This window comes from Anabas testudineus, chromosome 14, assembly GCF_900324465.2.
Source record: "Anabas testudineus chromosome 14, fAnaTes1.2, whole genome shotgun sequence".
Lineage (NCBI taxonomy): Eukaryota > Metazoa > Chordata > Actinopteri > Anabantiformes > Anabantidae > Anabas > Anabas testudineus.
In genome coordinates, this window is record NC_046623.1 from 4,961,413 (window position 1) to 4,978,325 (window position 16,913).

At 38.7% G+C, this 16,913-nt stretch overlaps 2 protein-coding genes across 2 annotated transcripts in view; one reads left to right on the plus strand and one right to left on the minus strand.

Moving 5' to 3' along the window:
* Positions 1–1,693: 1,693 nt before the first annotated feature.
* Positions 1,694–13,187, minus strand: LOC113171168 (N-acetylglucosaminyl-phosphatidylinositol de-N-acetylase-like). The gene is made up of 7 exons (XM_026373554.1): positions 12,907–13,187; positions 12,104–12,203; positions 6,277–6,367; positions 5,155–5,222; positions 4,098–4,126; positions 2,678–2,811; positions 1,694–2,138 (listed from the first exon to the last, which is right to left on the minus strand). The coding sequence occupies exons 1-7, from the start codon at positions 13,163–13,165 to the stop codon at positions 2,010–2,012; spliced, it is 810 nt and encodes a 269-aa protein (XP_026229339.1). The 5' UTR covers positions 13,166–13,187; the 3' UTR covers positions 1,694–2,009.
* A 612-nt stretch (positions 13,188–13,799) lies between these two features.
* Positions 13,800–16,913, plus strand: part of LOC113170362 (nuclear receptor corepressor 1-like) — a 31,684-nt gene continuing 28,570 nt past the window's right edge. Inside the window, 1 exon segment of the mRNA XM_026372435.1 lies at positions 13,800–13,924. The gene's annotated coding sequence lies outside the window, so the exon portion shown is untranslated.

The following is a 16,913-nucleotide window of genomic DNA, read 5'->3' on the forward strand; positions in this document are numbered from 1 at the left end:
CCCACCCCTGCAGCACCCTGTCATATGACACCCGACCCATGATGCACCAAGCCAGAATTTTCCAACATAAGAGAGAGAGAAATTTGGGCGTCTGGCTGAACTAGTTCAGTCTCCGAGGAATGTGTTTGTGCAAGTCTGCTGTACTTTGCCCAGCCCCGTGCTTAGAATTATTATTGACTCTCCCAGAGTGTTCCAGGAAATAGGCCAACCAAGTACTGCGAAGGCTATTATCACATGAAATAAAAGTGTCTATGGCTCTGAACAACAAGCCTTACACTAGCTGTTCTTCTTAGAGGTACACACATTTTAATTGCATTACTCACAGCCTACAATCAATAGCTGTGTAAGGACTAAGGAGTGAACTGGGCAGAAGGCTTTTCATGTAAATGTGACTTTTGTCAGTGACGGACTTTGATTTGGTTCATTGTGTTTTCTTCAGCAGGGGGTTTTGGGTGGGGCGTCCTGTTCCACGTAAGCAAGTTTCACAAGGAACACTTCACATCGGTTTCACCAGAACCAGTTGGGTAAATACATTCCTGTTCTTTTACTTGCTCACATCAAAGCGATTGAAGCCATAGGCTGACAATTTCAGCGTAGTCATATATACATGATCCTATTTATTTAATTTGAAGGTTTGTTACTGTCTTCATACGTACAGGATGGAGCTTGTCAAACATACAGGTGGCTGCCACTGTGGAGCTGTCAGATTTGAAGTCTGGAGTTCCCCAGACCTCCATGTTTTTCATTGCAAGTATGGAAATGATATGGTTTAATAATCATGTGAATACAAAGAAACCAAACACAATTTATTTAAATCTAAAATCCACAAGGGGGATTTCTGTCAAAATCGTAATTGATTCTAGCACGAAAGCTACATTTTCAAGATAGGGTTAATGGATCCCTAAAAAATGTAAAGAAATGAATATAAACGGATATATATTTTAATTAACATGGACTGAATTATCTTTGTTTCTCTAGCTGTAGCATTTGCACAAAGAAACAAAACCATCATTTCATTGTTCCAAAGAATAAATTCACACTTTTACAGGTAGGAAACTGATGCTGCATATTTTACTATATATGTATATATAAATTCTAAGAGTATATTAAGTGAGTAATCTTTTTTTTTCTTCCCAGGGTTTGGATAGTCTAACCACATACACATTTAACACTCACGCTGCTAAACACACCTTTTGTAAAACCTGTGGAGTTCAAAGTTTCTACACGCCACGCTCCAACCCCGATGGATATGGTATGAACTCCAAACTGCAGACACGAGTCAGTCGCACATTTTCACGTGTTGTAAACTGAAGTCATCATCGTGCTGTACATTTACTCCAAACCAATCCTGTCTGCGCGGTCTGTCATGTCATCACAGTATCACGAAAAAGAAGTATTATGTTCACAAAGGGAGTTGAATGAAACAGACCATGTAAAAGCAAGATGTCACTAATCAGTACTAATCAATTAATATCAATTAATAATCAATCAATTAAGTATTTTCTCGCTGTTGCTTGCTCTGCAGGCGTTGCTCCACACTGTCTGGATCCAGGCACCGTGCGTAGTGTCTCAGTGGAAACGTTTTGCGGGGAGAAGTGGGAAGAAAGCATGCAAGCTCACAAGAGCATCAGGGACATGTCAAAAAGTGCAGGAAACATACAGCAGAGAGGAACACAGTAACTACACCGTGATGTAACAATCAAACATTTTATTCAGAAACATCTTTTAAAATTGCAAAACGAAAAAGAAACACAAGCAGCAGTCCCCAGCTGCCCCAAATCCCAGTGTTGTTTTGTACAGTGTACTGACTGAAAACAATAAAGACATGTATACAATAAGAACGCATAAGATGTTAAATTACTGTCAGCTTTATTCATGAAAAGAGCTTAGGAAAAAATGATTTAGGCTACTTTAACCAATAAAATTTTGAATAAACCTTGATTAGCTAGTAAATTCTATCCTATCACTGTCTCTGTATAATGATCAGTGTATCAGGACAAGACACATCTTTAATAGATCTTCAGATTCTTTGGTCCTTGTGGAATCATTTGAAAAGTATTTATGAACATATACCGTGAGAAGATGATGTAGAGGTAACGAAACCACAGGAGTTGAGTGCGATGACAAAGCATGGCAGCCTGATGTGAACAAAAGAGACATTATATAACCTATAACAAGGTGAGATGTGATTTAAGTGTCCAGCATTTGATCCTTAAAGTCAATGTATTTATTTCTTTATGTAATATTAGTGTAATGAAACAACATTTAAATTCACTCCCTTCTACTTTACATCTCTCTTCAATAGCTTTATGTCTCCACTTGCTTTTCCAGCATTTAAAGTGGCTTCAGGAAGCATTTAAACTCTTTCACCTTTTGCACACTACACTGTATGCTATTTATTTAAAGATAAGATAAGATAAGATAGACTTTATTTATCCCACGATGGGGAAATTCTTTAAAATTGACTAAATTTTAACTAATTGACTAAACTGAATTTGTTTAATCAGTGTGTGACTATTAATTATTCGGTCATATCTGACAAAACTGCAATTTTAGCCCCTGTTCAATAAGTCCATGTTTTCTGAAGCTACTCTATGTGATCTTCTTGCTAAAAGCAAATGTGCTCTCCAATAGTCGAAGGCGACATGTCTTGGCATAGCTTACAAACGAAGCTTACTTTGGCTTGCCTGTAGCCCTGTGAACCTATAATGCAGCAGAGACGTGATGGCAGCAGCCAGCTGAAGGGAAGCTCCAGGAAGGAGAAGTACTTCCTGAAGAGGCCGACGGTCTTCAGGGAGAGCAAAGAGCAGTCTGCGAGAACAGACAGAGAGCCAGTTAGCCACAGGCGGTTAAAAAGGCCAATGAACAGACGGCACACACAAGCTGTTCATCCTTTGCATTTCCAGCTTTAGGTTCAAAGATGACTGGTACAATTGTATGGTTGTAGCTAAAGACTTATGTGTCAAGCGATCATTGAAAAACTGGATATCCCATTACAAAAACATGAGATCATATCACAAAGCACAGACTTTTCATGAGTTTGTGGGGCACAAGAACCTCCAAGCTGTTGGTAATTAGCACCAAGTCTTGTACAGTCAGGCCAAGCAGCTTACTGAAATCACGTTGGGCCTAATAGTCTCCCTTCTCCCCGACAGGCTGCAGTAAGACAAGCAGGTGGAGGTAAAAACGACCAATGAGCATGATTAATGGCACACTAGCTTTTTAAGACTTATCACAGGCACTGGAGGCTAAATAAAGTAAGGCAGCAGACTGAAGTCATCCTGTCCTAAATCAAGTGTGTGTTTGCTTTGACCTCATAACTGACACGATCGTGCCATTCGACAGCCTCGTGCAACTGTGCACATCTCATATGACTAACTACACGGGCCTGTAATGCTTGTTTCTTATCACGCTGTCCGTCGGGGTTTAATGCTTACCAAACTAGCAAAGCAGACAGCCTGCTGTAACATGTCTCCTCCTCACTGTCCCACTTTTCTTTTCACATTCTGTTTAAGAAATTCCCCACGAGCATCAACGTGAGACCTTTCAGAAAGAAGCGAATCTAAAAATAAAGGCAGATTTTAACATCTGCAAGCATCAACTCGAAACTATCTTTCATTTAGGATGGCATACGGACATATGTCATACATGTTTTGAGGGGTTCACACTTAAAACCTTTGTATTTGAACTGGTGTTTCAAACATACAGGGGCCTCATGCTGCCACCAACAGACCAACATGTACAGAAGACAACAGGCTCCTGAAAACGTTCAACAGTAGAGGGCGCTGTACATTAACAAAATACACAGTCTGAGTCAGTGTTTACAGTACTTTCCAGAGTTCCCAATGTGAAAAATGCAGACTGAGGAGGCGGTGCTACGCTTGAGAGGAAGTCATTTCTGTTTTGAAATGACCTTAATGACCTCAATTTAAAGTGTTACTCAAACTCAACAATGTCAATGTCCCTGCCCTCCTGCTTCACGCATGATTTAAAGTGGAAACTAATATAAGAGTGTCAAATAAATCAAAGTAGCAATGCTTTGGTTACAACGTTTAGGACTATAAAACTCTTTCATGTTTTCGTTGTGTCAAACCTACCTGGTACTTGTCCAGTAGAAGCGAGGTGGCTGTGGGTGGAGAGAGGAAAAGACAAAAAACAAAACAGTGTTACCTACCGAGTCTGTACTAAGGATGATAACAGTGTTGTCCCACTAACAGACTTGTGCAGAAATGACCACGGTGTCATACACTTGAGCTCAATATGTATTTGAGATTAGAGTTTTGGTTACTGTAGTTACAACAACAATGCGTAAGAAGCCAGGGACTGTAAACCCTCAGAAAGGCCACGAGGCGCTGCAGCTCAACCACTGCTACATATCCATTATGTGTGTTTTTGGGTCATGTTGTACTGAATAATGGAGGCTTCTCTTCACCGTAGTAACAACATCATTATCCTTTTTAAATTACTCTTTCTACCTTCAAGTCTTGTTGGGATCACAGTCTTCCATATTGAAAACCCAAGAGCAAACTATTGAGATTTAGAGCACAGTGAAACTCACAAAGCCCCTCTGGGTTCCAGCCTAATAGGAATCATGAGATGTGATTTGGAGAGCTCACATCTTATCAACGGACTCAGAGAGCCATGCAGGCTCGGTGAGGTAAAGCAGTGTAGCATCAGGACAGCGAAGTACACTTCACAGTGCAAAACAATTTTTTTTTTTTTAACCAGCAGTCTGATGCAACTTGCTTGGTTGGCCTCTCCAAACCAGAGCTGCCCTCCCACCTCACCACTTCAGGGACAGGATTTACTGCAGCTCTCTGGGAGCAGAGCCGAGTGCCTCTGAGGACTCTGTTTGGATGACCTCTCAGCTATGTAACAGACCAATTCTGAAAAACATGGTGTGTGTGTGTGTGTGAGTGTGTGTGTGTGTGTGTGTGCATGGCTTTGTGGGGAATCATTTGGAGAGATGGATGTTGATGTGGGTATAAATGCTCTGCATTTTCTTGGACAGTGTTTTATGATTGCAAAGGAGGACTGGTTTCAGGGTGCACATCTAAGCTACATAAAACCCCGGAGGTTGGCATCTTCAAGTCGAGGGATTTATAAAGATATATATCCTTTTGTGATGGCAAAGCCTCAAAATTCACTCTGTACCTGACAGCTTTATGGATGGCTACATGATTAGCATGGCCGCTCACTCCTCTTCCATCAAAGGTCAGCACCTGAAACAACAAAATATCTCAGTGTGGGTGAAAAGCCAGAATGGTGGTATCTAAAAGTGAATTTAAATAAAGCAAGGCAAAAAACAGAGGGAGAGATTTTTCTTGAGTTAGTGGAAGGGTCTCTGTGTCTGACAGTGGAGCTGCTTGGCAGCTGACAACTGGTATTTAAAAAGCTTTTTTTTCTGTGTGCATGCTTGCACACAAGAGGAAGCAAGTGAAAAAAAAAAAGAATCAGGTCAAAGGGAAAGAAAAAAAGTGCCTGACTAAAGATTTGGCATTTGCTATGTTCAGGCGTATTCTACAATGACTGTGTCTTTACAATCGAGGTTAAGATTCCAACACTTATTATAGGTAAAGGTATCGGTGAATCGTACATGGAAAAGTAAAAGAATAGCACGGTGTTATACCAGTTTTACCACCTTTCACTCATGTTAAGTTTGACCTTTTCTTTTTTTTGCTGCTGAGCTTGACATGATAGGAGCAGACAGTGTTTTTTCTTTGTCATCACTGATAATAAAAAGGGAGCAACTAAAGGAAAGAAGAACCCAGTTGTACCTTTCAATCATTTACCATAAAGTTAAAGTTTTTTTCTTTTTGCCATTGCTGCTGTTGCTTTGTTTCTTTGAGCATTTGACTATTTTTACTCTTGTAGAAAAAGCCCGCATGAAATTTTCTTTTATTCTAAATTTGCCACATTCCCATTAGCTAATAGTGCAGAACTGCACCGGGCCTGATAAGAATCTCTGTACAAACACGGAAACTGGATCCAAACTTTTTTGCTGTAGCAGCGGGCCCTCCCTGCTTCCAGCCGTCTTTGAGGGAGGCTCAAAATACAGTGGGTGTGCTGGACGAAAAGAGACGGTGGCTGACGAGATCATTACATAGACCGCAGCGGTACTGGGATAATGAGCTAGGAAGCTGCGGTGCCAAAACATATGGTAAAAAACATAACAATACAATGTGATACATGAATTTGTAACACAGACTGACAAGGAAATTGTGTAGTCACAGCAAACAGGAAATGACAAAAAAGCCACTGCTTTGAAAGGCATACCATGTTGATGGAGTGGGCTCTTACGTGCTTCACAATTACAGTGGAGACCAAAGAGATGCTCCATTCTGCTCTGGGATCGTCTGGAAGTTTTCTGGAGAGCAAAGAAAGGGACAATAGTTACCTACGCAGTTATTATTACAACACTGCTTTATCGAGATGCGAGACTGCATCTTGTTCGCAGCATAATTTTACACATTACAATGTAACTGAGAGTCTGCAGCGTTCTGCACAGCACCGGTTGATCTATGCATTGAACCTTTTTTTGTTCTGTCCTGCAAAAACAGAATATTTAAAAGGCAATTGAAAGGTACAGATGGATTGTTCCATACTTTAGTTGTCATCTTTTTATTTGATCCAAAGTCTTAGCCCATCATTTGAAAATATTATGTTGTGTTAGCATCCTATCATGTGAAACTTCAACCTAGAAATTATGCAGCGAATACATCAGACATAACATGCCCAAGCCAGCCCAAGCTCTCAGTCTACAGGACATAAAGAGGCTCATTTATTATCAGAAATAAGAGCATTTCTCTGCTTTATGCTGATGGGAAACTTCACCAACAGGACTGCGCAGTAGTTTGATGTACTAAGCTGTGGGGGCACTGGTTTGATGAGAAAGGGGGAAAGATCAGTGATGTTTTGTTGCTGCTACTCTTGGGGCAGCAGGGTTGACAGTGCTCGTATGTCTATCTGTGCATAAAGTGGGGGTGTGTCAGGGGCTGTTCCCCTCCCCTTTGTTGCCAACAATGAGCCGGGACAGTTGAGCTAGAAGAGGGAAGTGATGAATTAGGCCACAAATCCATTGGCTGCCAGCACTGTGAGGCTAAGGCTTTGGTGTGAGGGGTGGGGGGTCAGCTATGTCACAGGGAGGAGGGTGTTGTGGCATGGGCTAGTTGGGGGTTCAGAGATAGTTTAAAACTGTCTGTCATCAAGTGAATGCACTGCTGTGACACTTTGATACCAGTGACCTAGATATCATAAAGGTTGTGTGTGAGTGTGTTTTTTTTGTTTTGTTTTGTTTTGGAAAGAGACGATACTGTGAAATAGAATCTTATCACTTTTGAATGCTGACTAAATTAATAAAACTCAAGTCTAATGTCATAGTTTCTGTCTGCTTTAGACACAGAGCTAATAAATACAAGCAGAGGATTTTGTGAGGATTTGGCCAAAGTTCTTGAATGAAAGTATCATAACATCACGCTGAGTTCCCAGCTTGGGTATACCGCAGCCTATCTGTGTTGAATTTATTCGTTTATTATTTTAGACATTACGCCTTACAGCTTGACAACTGTAGCTGAGCACAAGCCTAAAAGGAAGAGAGGGAGAAGGAAAAATGAACAAAAGATGTAAGACGCCCGACCTTTCTCAACCAGGATGCAGGCTGGAGTGTCAGCTTCATCATAGTAAAAGCACATAATGTCCTAAAGTAACCTCCCCAGCTCCCTTCTGCAGCTTTGCAATGTCGACGTCTAATTGCTTACAGGCATCTGTATGCAGTTATTGAACTTTGGCCCAGTAAGGGTATTCTGTATGTGTGTGTGTGTGTGTGTGTGTGTGTGTAGTCTGGTCATATGGACCATAAGTCTGTAGAACTGCCAGACTTCTGTCCACACAGTCACATTACATGTCCTGCTGGGACTAAGATGCCACTACATGCCTGCAGTACTCCCACAATATCCCTGTGTAATGGACCCGCTTCAACTATAGCTACAACTCCAATTGACACGTGTCGTTTCGCAATGATTTACAGACGTTTTTTGCTGCAGGTTTGCCAATGTTCATGCTCAGGTAATAAATTGTCACAAAAGTAACTAAGGCTGTTAGTGTTGTTTTGAAAGAGTCATCTAACAAAATAGTTTGTTGCTGCCTGTGGGATTCAGTAAAAGGGAAAAGCAACTGTTTTACTACGCAGAGGCCAGTGTGTGGTAGTGACAAATGCATCTAGGATAAAAGCACAGTCAGAGGTCGGTGGCAGGGCTACAACATCTCTCCACAATGTACGGCACCCTGCCATGTGCTTTTAAATCAGCAAGGGATATTTTTTACTACTGATCAACATATATTTAAACCTTGTGTGTGCGTCGGGTGCTACTGCAACGGTTATAGCTTTTATTTCCAAAAACTTGTATTAAACTCTGTTGTTTACATCCATACAGAGAATTATACTAATTCAATTAAAAAAAAAAAAAAAAACACAACGGCTTCAAGTTTGTCATTTACTTCAGAGTTTAGAAAAATCTGAAGTATGTTTATAATCAACAGAGCCAAATCATTACAGCTACAAACAGATGTGATGGGTGAGTGAAAGGCTTTACTTCAGTCTGATGAATAATGTAATGAAGAAGGGGAATGGTTTGATTTGTGCACTGAGCAGCTATAATCGAGTCCAGGGAGCAGATAGAGGCCACTGTAAGTGGAGAGGCAGTAGAGCGTGCTCAGATTGAGCTTGATCACAAAGGCCCCAACATGCACCAGGGCCCCAGATACTGTCAACACAGCTGTCCTATTCAGTGAGCATTAAATGGAAAATCCTATTTTAACACAGAATCCGCGTGTTATTCTTGTCATTTTGGAGAAGTTGGCTATAGTCACGAGTGAGCAAGTTTCACCTAGATCCGTCACCTTGAAACATAACCTACACCATGTGCTAGAGTTTTGTTGTGAAGTTGAGACCTCAGCTTGAAAACATTGCCCGTTGTAGCTATTATGTAGAATGCAGAATCCTATATTTAGTTTATCATTTCTTCTACACTTTCCCACGTTTGACAATATCTTGATGTCCCTCCACTTTTGTGGAAACAACGCCAAATTATTCTTATACTGAGACAATTCGATGCTCTTATATGAATCCAGGGTTGGTGCTACATCAAACTGTCATAAGGCAGAATTTGAGGTCTCATTATAAAACTGATTCACTTATTATAATGGATTTTTTTGCAAAACTGTAATGACAAATATATATGAACTCCAGCCAAACCTAGAAGACAGCGTGTGTTTACTGACTCTGAAGGGGCAGCCCATGACCCTTGTTCATATTCAAGGCAAATATTATAAGCACACCAAACTCTAAGGACAGCTCTAGATTTTGTCCTTTGCATTACATGAAAATCACCATTCTTAATTAAGGTAGTCATTTTTATAGCCAGAGTGCTTGATGATTTCACTGAAATGTTTGCCTGTAGATCATTACTGCAACTGCTCTATCTGAGATTCACTTTCTGTACTTCCAGTCATTATTGCGCAACACATTATCCATCGAAAATCTGAATGAGTCTGCAGGAAAACCAAACAAACGGTGATTTACTCTCCGTAGTTCCATCCATCCGTCTTATCCAGGTCACCACCAGTCTATCAGAGGGCTGACACAGAGACAGATAACCATTCACATGGGCAATTTAGAGTTACTAATTAACCTAACTGCATGTCTTTGAACTGTTGGAGGAAGCTGGAGTACCTGGAGAAAACCCACATGGGCATGAGGAGAACATGGAAAACGCACAGATGTGTGAATATGGTGTTCAGTATATTTTCTACAGTCTCCATTTTTGACCACATCCCAGGTAGACAACATATTAAAAACATCATCAAAATTATTGTTAAGTTAAAATCGTCACCGCTCGTAAACAAAAACTGAGGACTATAACCCTCCCACAGTTGGAGTTTATTACAGGGCTGTTGTATAATATTGGATTTGTCAGGTCAGTCAGGTTAAGTAACTGTGTGTAAATGCCAAAATAGATAGGACGCATAAAATGCATCAAAGAGCAGATGACATTTAAATAATTATAATCCTACTTTTTTGTGTCGTGCTTTTTAGCTATAACTATAATAAAACTGTCTGACCATCAACAGTTGCACTGCAGCCTTTTCTTTCTTTGTGCACAATAAAGTGACCAGTAACAGAAAAAAGCACAGGGAGAGGTCAAGTCAAGGATGTACATCTGCACGTATTTGGGAAGAGAAGAGCAAAGCCAAAGCGTGGCTAGCCATGTACAAACACACAAAGAGAAAAACAGTTTGGAATGACCTACATTAGCAGTGCTCAGAGCGTTGCCAAAATGTATCCCACAGTCCTTGGCAGTTGGCTCCAGCAGACATGGACAAGAGCAGGAGGGGTGGAACAGAGGGAAAGAGCAGAGAGGGAGAGAGAGAACTTGGTTGTGAGTGAGAGAGGCTCCCAAAGTGCTGATTAGGTGTGTGTTTTGGGCAAACAACAGAATACACAGAAAGGGAAATGGGCTACACTCCAGTTCAGCAGAAGTGCAGACAGCACTAAGATCCAAGTTCAGCTATATTCCGTTTGCACAATATGATCAAACTGCGAAGTCTGTGCTTGTGTGTTTAACACACACACACACACACACACACACACACACACACACACACACACACACACACACACACAAACAATGTTCTCTGGGGCAAAAAACCTGGGCTATTTGCCAGCTTATTACTGTCAGTTCCAGGTTAGTGTCAGAGTTCATACAGCTCTCTGGTGAGTCAACATGTAGAGACTCACATGTAGGCAGCCCCAAGTTTCTAAGAAACTCCAAACATTTTCAAGGAAATCTGAAGGGTTGATCCAAAGGAACAACCCCTCCCCATATTTTAACATCCCATTTTACCTCTACTTTCCCTGTAGCTGGACCTTGCCAATAGCCAGAGCCAGGGGACTGAAAGTCTTTCAGCTGCATCAATAACAAAACAAAATATAGAGGAAAACAGAAGAGTTCCACAAGAATTTGGGCAACACTACAATTTGAAGTTCTGACTCCAACTTTTGCTCCCTGCCTTGAATGTGTGATGACAATGGTTTTATGTCAAGTCTGTTTTAACTTGGCAGAAATCACTGTACAGCCACGCTGAAGGAATTAAAGCTGTTCTTATACACAATTTATGGCATTCCATGAAATACAAATATGTTATCAGTTAAGTCAAACTTTATTCATTTGCTGCGAAAAGGAAAAAGAAATGCAAAATAATAGCCAGAATCTTTCTTCAAACTGTGACGTTTGTGCAGAAAAAGTTGTGATGTGCAACTACCATCCTACCACTTCAAGGTGGCACTCCCTTCATTTTAAACATCTATTAAGCAGATACGATCAAAAAGTCTCTAATACAAGAAATACAAATAAATAAAAGTGTGCTGAAACAAAAATTACCATGCAAGTCAGAGATTTGTTTTCTCACAATGTGAAGGACCTTGTTTAACGGTTACTAATAAATGAGGCGCCGTATTTGGATAGGACCAGAATAATTGTGTAATTTATTAGAGAAACAATGTCTTTTTTTATTAATTAGCAATTAAAAACTAATCGTCATGGATGCTAAAACAGGTTCACTGCTTACATTTAGCTCAGTAAGCTATCATTACCACTAAATTCAAATATGACAGTTCCACTAACCAGACAGATGGATGGTGTCAGTTTGGAATTTTCTAAGCGTTTCAGGGGGCTCTGTGTCGTATGGGGACAATGAAGCCCACCAGTGTGTCTGAGGCCTGCTCATTTGTTTCCCCTGACACACAGAGATGTTACATCAGAACAGCCTCGATCAGCTCTGCTGTAGTTAGAATGAATGGGTGTCATTTGTGGTCAACTCTTCATTGATTCTCATAGGCACTGGGTGGAGGGGAGGATACTGATCTGTTCCAGCAAGCAGACATGCTTTGTTCTTTTTTTTTAAGAATTGCCATAGAATTAAACCACTGTGTACACATGTTCAAAACACAAATCTGAAAATGCAAAAATCCAAAATTTGGTAATTTCAACATTGGCTGAAATGTTGTAATGTGTATGTTGTGTATTTGGTGCCAGAGACTACTCACTTATGGTCTAATATGGTGATTCTGGAGGCTGGGATCCCCAACACGGCACAGCTGTTAAGAAGTTCTTGTTTACGTTGAGCCCCTTGATTGTAGTAGTTTCCTGTATAACATTATAGGACAAAAGTGACTATATTGTAGTTGTTTCATAGTAAAAAAACAACAACTAATAAGTCCAAATTATTATTGTTTCTAAGACGAACTTTGACATTCGTTTGTTGAAAACCTTCCAAAACAACATAATGCTTTTTAGATTTCGATTATGCAACTTTGCCTTTCATTCTTTGTTTTTCATATTCTAGCAACAGTTAAACTATTCTTGGCCTTATAAATAGTAATAATGAAATATTATCTTTCTAAACTCAGCTTGTTTTACGAGTGCTACGATAATGACTAGTGCAACCCGCTACAAAAATCAGAACCAAAATAGCATCAAACGATTTAATATTATTTTATATAGAAGAGGTTTTCTGCCATATCTGTTTAGATATGGATTATTCCAAGTTAATACAAGAGTAGAACAGAAGATTTATTTCACACTGTAACATTTGTACTATATGTATGCTAGATTTTTCAAATATTGGTAAAGCCACATCACTGTGTTGGGACAAGTGCTCTTTCTCTTTCTTTAACAGGCAATTTTGTTTTATGTTTGGGTACTTTGTGCTAACCCAGAAGTAATTCATGTAATTACAACTAGCTAACGCTAGCAAGCAGTAAGCTACACGATCAATAATTCTTGCCTTAACTTTACATTGAGATATTAATGTTACTTGGACAAAGAGTCTAGCGCGCTGCCATCGTACCTTGTGATAAACACAACAAATGAACGCTGGCTTTCTCTTCACAGAGTCGTATAATCGTTGGTGCGAAGAACATACATTCATCGTCCGGATGCGCAGTTACAATCAAGGCTATGATTTTAGAGCAGTTTGTTTCTCTGCTTGATAAAACGTTCATTGCATGTTTTATCGACTTTGCCAACGTTCGCCGATGTCGATAGTAAATCCATTTTATCCAAACCAGATAGGATAAAACTAGAATGAAAATCAGGCAAATAGTCATTATTTTGACCGTTATCAAAAATAGTCCGTGTAGAAACAAATGTGTACCTTACAAAGAGTTCTGGGTGCAAGAAAACAAATATGCAGTCTGTCTGCTATATCTAACATTACCACTGTTAAAAAGTATCTAAAGAAAACTATTATTGTTAAACCCAATAAAGCAATAGCTGCAAACTTTTATGCCCATACTGGTGTGTTTTACTCACTTGGTGTTACAGTTACTTTCTTGGTTGTTATCAGTTGAAATCAACCTATTAGTTGGAATAATATGCGAATGTCATACATAATCATTTACTGTGATATTAGAATAAGGTATATATGAAAATATGCAAGAACGTTACCTAAACCAGTCGAAATTTGCATTTTTCAAAAATGCAAATTAGAAACCAGAAATATTTGTTTTTGAGGGAAAGAATTAGCCGTAACACTGCATTATCCTGGCAGGTGTCTAAAAATCCAAACTGATAAATGTAAATATTTTTTTTAATTAATTAACAACAGTACATATACTTTAGTAGATACCTATATAATATTTGTATTTATACATAAAAATATGTCAAATATGTAAATACCCAATAGACTGAACCGTGTACGGACATTTTATTTTACCCTGTCAGGACATCGACCGACAAATGCGGTGCAGCTTTCAGTCTGCCCAGTCGTCCGCAGTCCTGAACCCGCGGATTTACAGTCCACAAGTGACATATATTCCTGCCCAGGGATATCTTTCTCTACTATCGCTACATTTTCTAAATATGAGGTAAGTACAAATTGCAAATATGAAGCAAAGCAAGATGTTTAATTAACACGCTATTTATGCGCCCCGGTCTACGCTGAAAATCTGCCTTGCAAGATGGCGACGTGGTTGTGAATTCAAAGGTGAATTATAAGCTAAGTTAGCTAGCTAGCGACAACAGCAGCATCCTAAACGTCGTTTTACCACACTGAACTTGTAATGTAGCGTTTACATGTAAGGTGGCGTTTATTATTGTACATGTTTTAGTGCATTTCCGGAAAAGCTCTATGTTGTGGAAATAGACCCATCCCCCAAGATAAGCTATAAATCCAATTGCGTTTATATGTCAGTGTGGTGTAAAAGACAACAACAACAAGGCACAGCAGCAGTATTCTTTACTAACTTTACTAAGTTGTGCACTGGGCCTCAAAGTTTGCAGTGGCTTCCGGAAAATCACCAGAACGACAACTATAAATGTTTCCTGAAATCAAATTGACGAACTTGACCTGGAAACGGCTAACGTTAAACATGACCAAAGCAAAATGTTTTTTAATGACCCAGATCTGCATTCTTCTACTCTACAAATGGTTTCGGCCACTATTAAAACAAAATTAACTGTTTTAATAGAAATAAGAAAAGTATGGGAACACCTACGAGTAACGATACCCACAATTAGTGTTTCTTAACCTATTTAACTTTTCTGCTCCATTAAAGTAACAAACGTCCATGAAATTGACGAGAGAAGGCTGCAAATGAAACAGTGCAGTACAAATATATCTAAATATGCACGTCCTTCCTAAGTATCACAAAATCAAGGATAAAACTGAGATACATGCTAATATTCAGTCAGGACTCTCACATTAGCTGCAGCAGCTAATTGACATGGTAGGCATGTTCAGGCTATCCTACATACTCAGTTGTTTTGAGAAATTAAACAAAAAAGATGCACATTACATCTTGTTTATCACCCAGGGTTCTGTGGCACAGGCTTAAACCCAAGTGTGTTTTTCTTCCCTTGATTGAGAGCACAGAAGAAACAAATCGGGTGTTTTACATGGTTAGAGCAAATAAGATTAGCAAAAGGACAAACCTCACTTGAAAGATGTATGTAAGTCCATCCTAGAAACGGAAATGCAGCTAATTTTTGTTTTCTGTCTTATTGATTTACCATATTCAGAAATATTTTCCACTGAAGTTGAATTCTAATTTCTTATGTATACATAGAGAACACAACAAAAGAGCAAAGTAAATTAAACTAAGTTTGGAAATAAAACAGAAAAGTAAAATGTAACAGATGGTTGTAAAATTTAGAGACAATTGTAGTATTGGGTGAGGCTTTAAGAGTTTTCTTTGTTTTTTGGGCCACACGTTTAGACATTCATTTTTGCATCTCATTTGATCATTTGCATTAAACAGTTTTTTTTTTAATATTAGTTTGGTTTAAAACCAAAAGGTACTGCTGAAAATTGTGGTATAGTTTATACTTTTACATTAATAACAATAGTCAAGAGTTGGTTTTGTGCAGAGGATATGGGATATAGCAATACATTTTGATTGCTGTTGAGGTTTGTGAAGCTGAAATACACTTTTACATCAATTCAAAAAAAAAAAAAAAAAAAAAAACACCACCTAACAGCAGCCTTAGCCGCACTTGGTTGGTTAAGTCACTTAGATACAACACTGATCATATTGTTAAAACCAACAATAAAATATCAACCTCCCACTATGTTATGGTGGCAGTGGTTATAGCTTTACCAAACCTGAAATCAGTGTCATAATGTCTTGGCATGGTGGTCATGCTATAAATCTTTCACTCTGAGAATAAATACAAAAATCTGTCAGTAGAACACAAATTCACAGTGAATTCCTATGAACAGTGACAAAAAGAGTCACAGACATTATGATGTGTTTGTTGTTGCCCATAAATAATCTGGCAAACTATTAAGTCTGTTTGAGTTGAAAAGTACTGTGATACCTGGTATGCAAGTTTTTGCAAGGGTAGAATGACATTAAGCAGCTGAAGTAAATGTGTATTCATCAAATTAACAAGCCAATCTTTATAGTTTAAGTTAATAATGGGATTGTAAAGTTCATGACTGGTTGGACCCAGATGTTACATAAAGAATACATATACTTTTTCACAGCAACTACACAGCTTAATTAAGATCTGAGACTTTTTTTTAAATACTGGATGATTCATTGATTGATACTAATATTTGTCGATCAAATTATAATAATTTGCATATCAAATGTGATAATATTTGACTGCAATTTGACTATTTATCATTTACACATAAGAATATATTTAATACATTAAAATGTTGTGTTAAACTGACTTACTAACTAAAACTGACTACTGATTAAGTCTACTATTTTTTTATTTATTTATTTTAAGCTTACACCAAGATAAACTTTAGATTAGAGAGTGAAAGTACATATCTTTTAAATGTGATACTCTTATGTTAAATATCTTACTAAACCTGTATTTTTCAAATTTACATTTGGTGATTCATCAGCAATTTACGGATTTGGGCTGATCAATGTGACAGGACTGTCACATACAATAAAAAAAAAAAAAATCATTAAAAAACAAATGGAACAAAATCGGGACAAACAATAAACCATCAACAGTCAAATTAAGTTATTTCAGTTATCGGGGTCCCATAACAGGACTATGTTTTTCCACATACAGAAAGACTGTTTTGTTTTTCTATGTAGAGCTGCAGCTGCACAACATAGTCCAGTGTTGTTTTTTTATGCACCAGTGGTTACAACGTCGCCCTTGCACTCTTGCTGTAAAAGCCTTGACTTAAATTAACACCCCTGCAAGGTAAAATAGTGTACTTTAGATTTTATTCTGACCTTATTGCTGTTACTTACACTGGCAACAAGAGATGATATGAGCAGGTTATTGCTTTAGGTTATGTTTGCTTTCATGAAAACAAAGAGAAATGTTTCTGTAAAGTGACTGTACAGACTGTCTTGGTTAAACAAGATCAGTATTCAACTATTA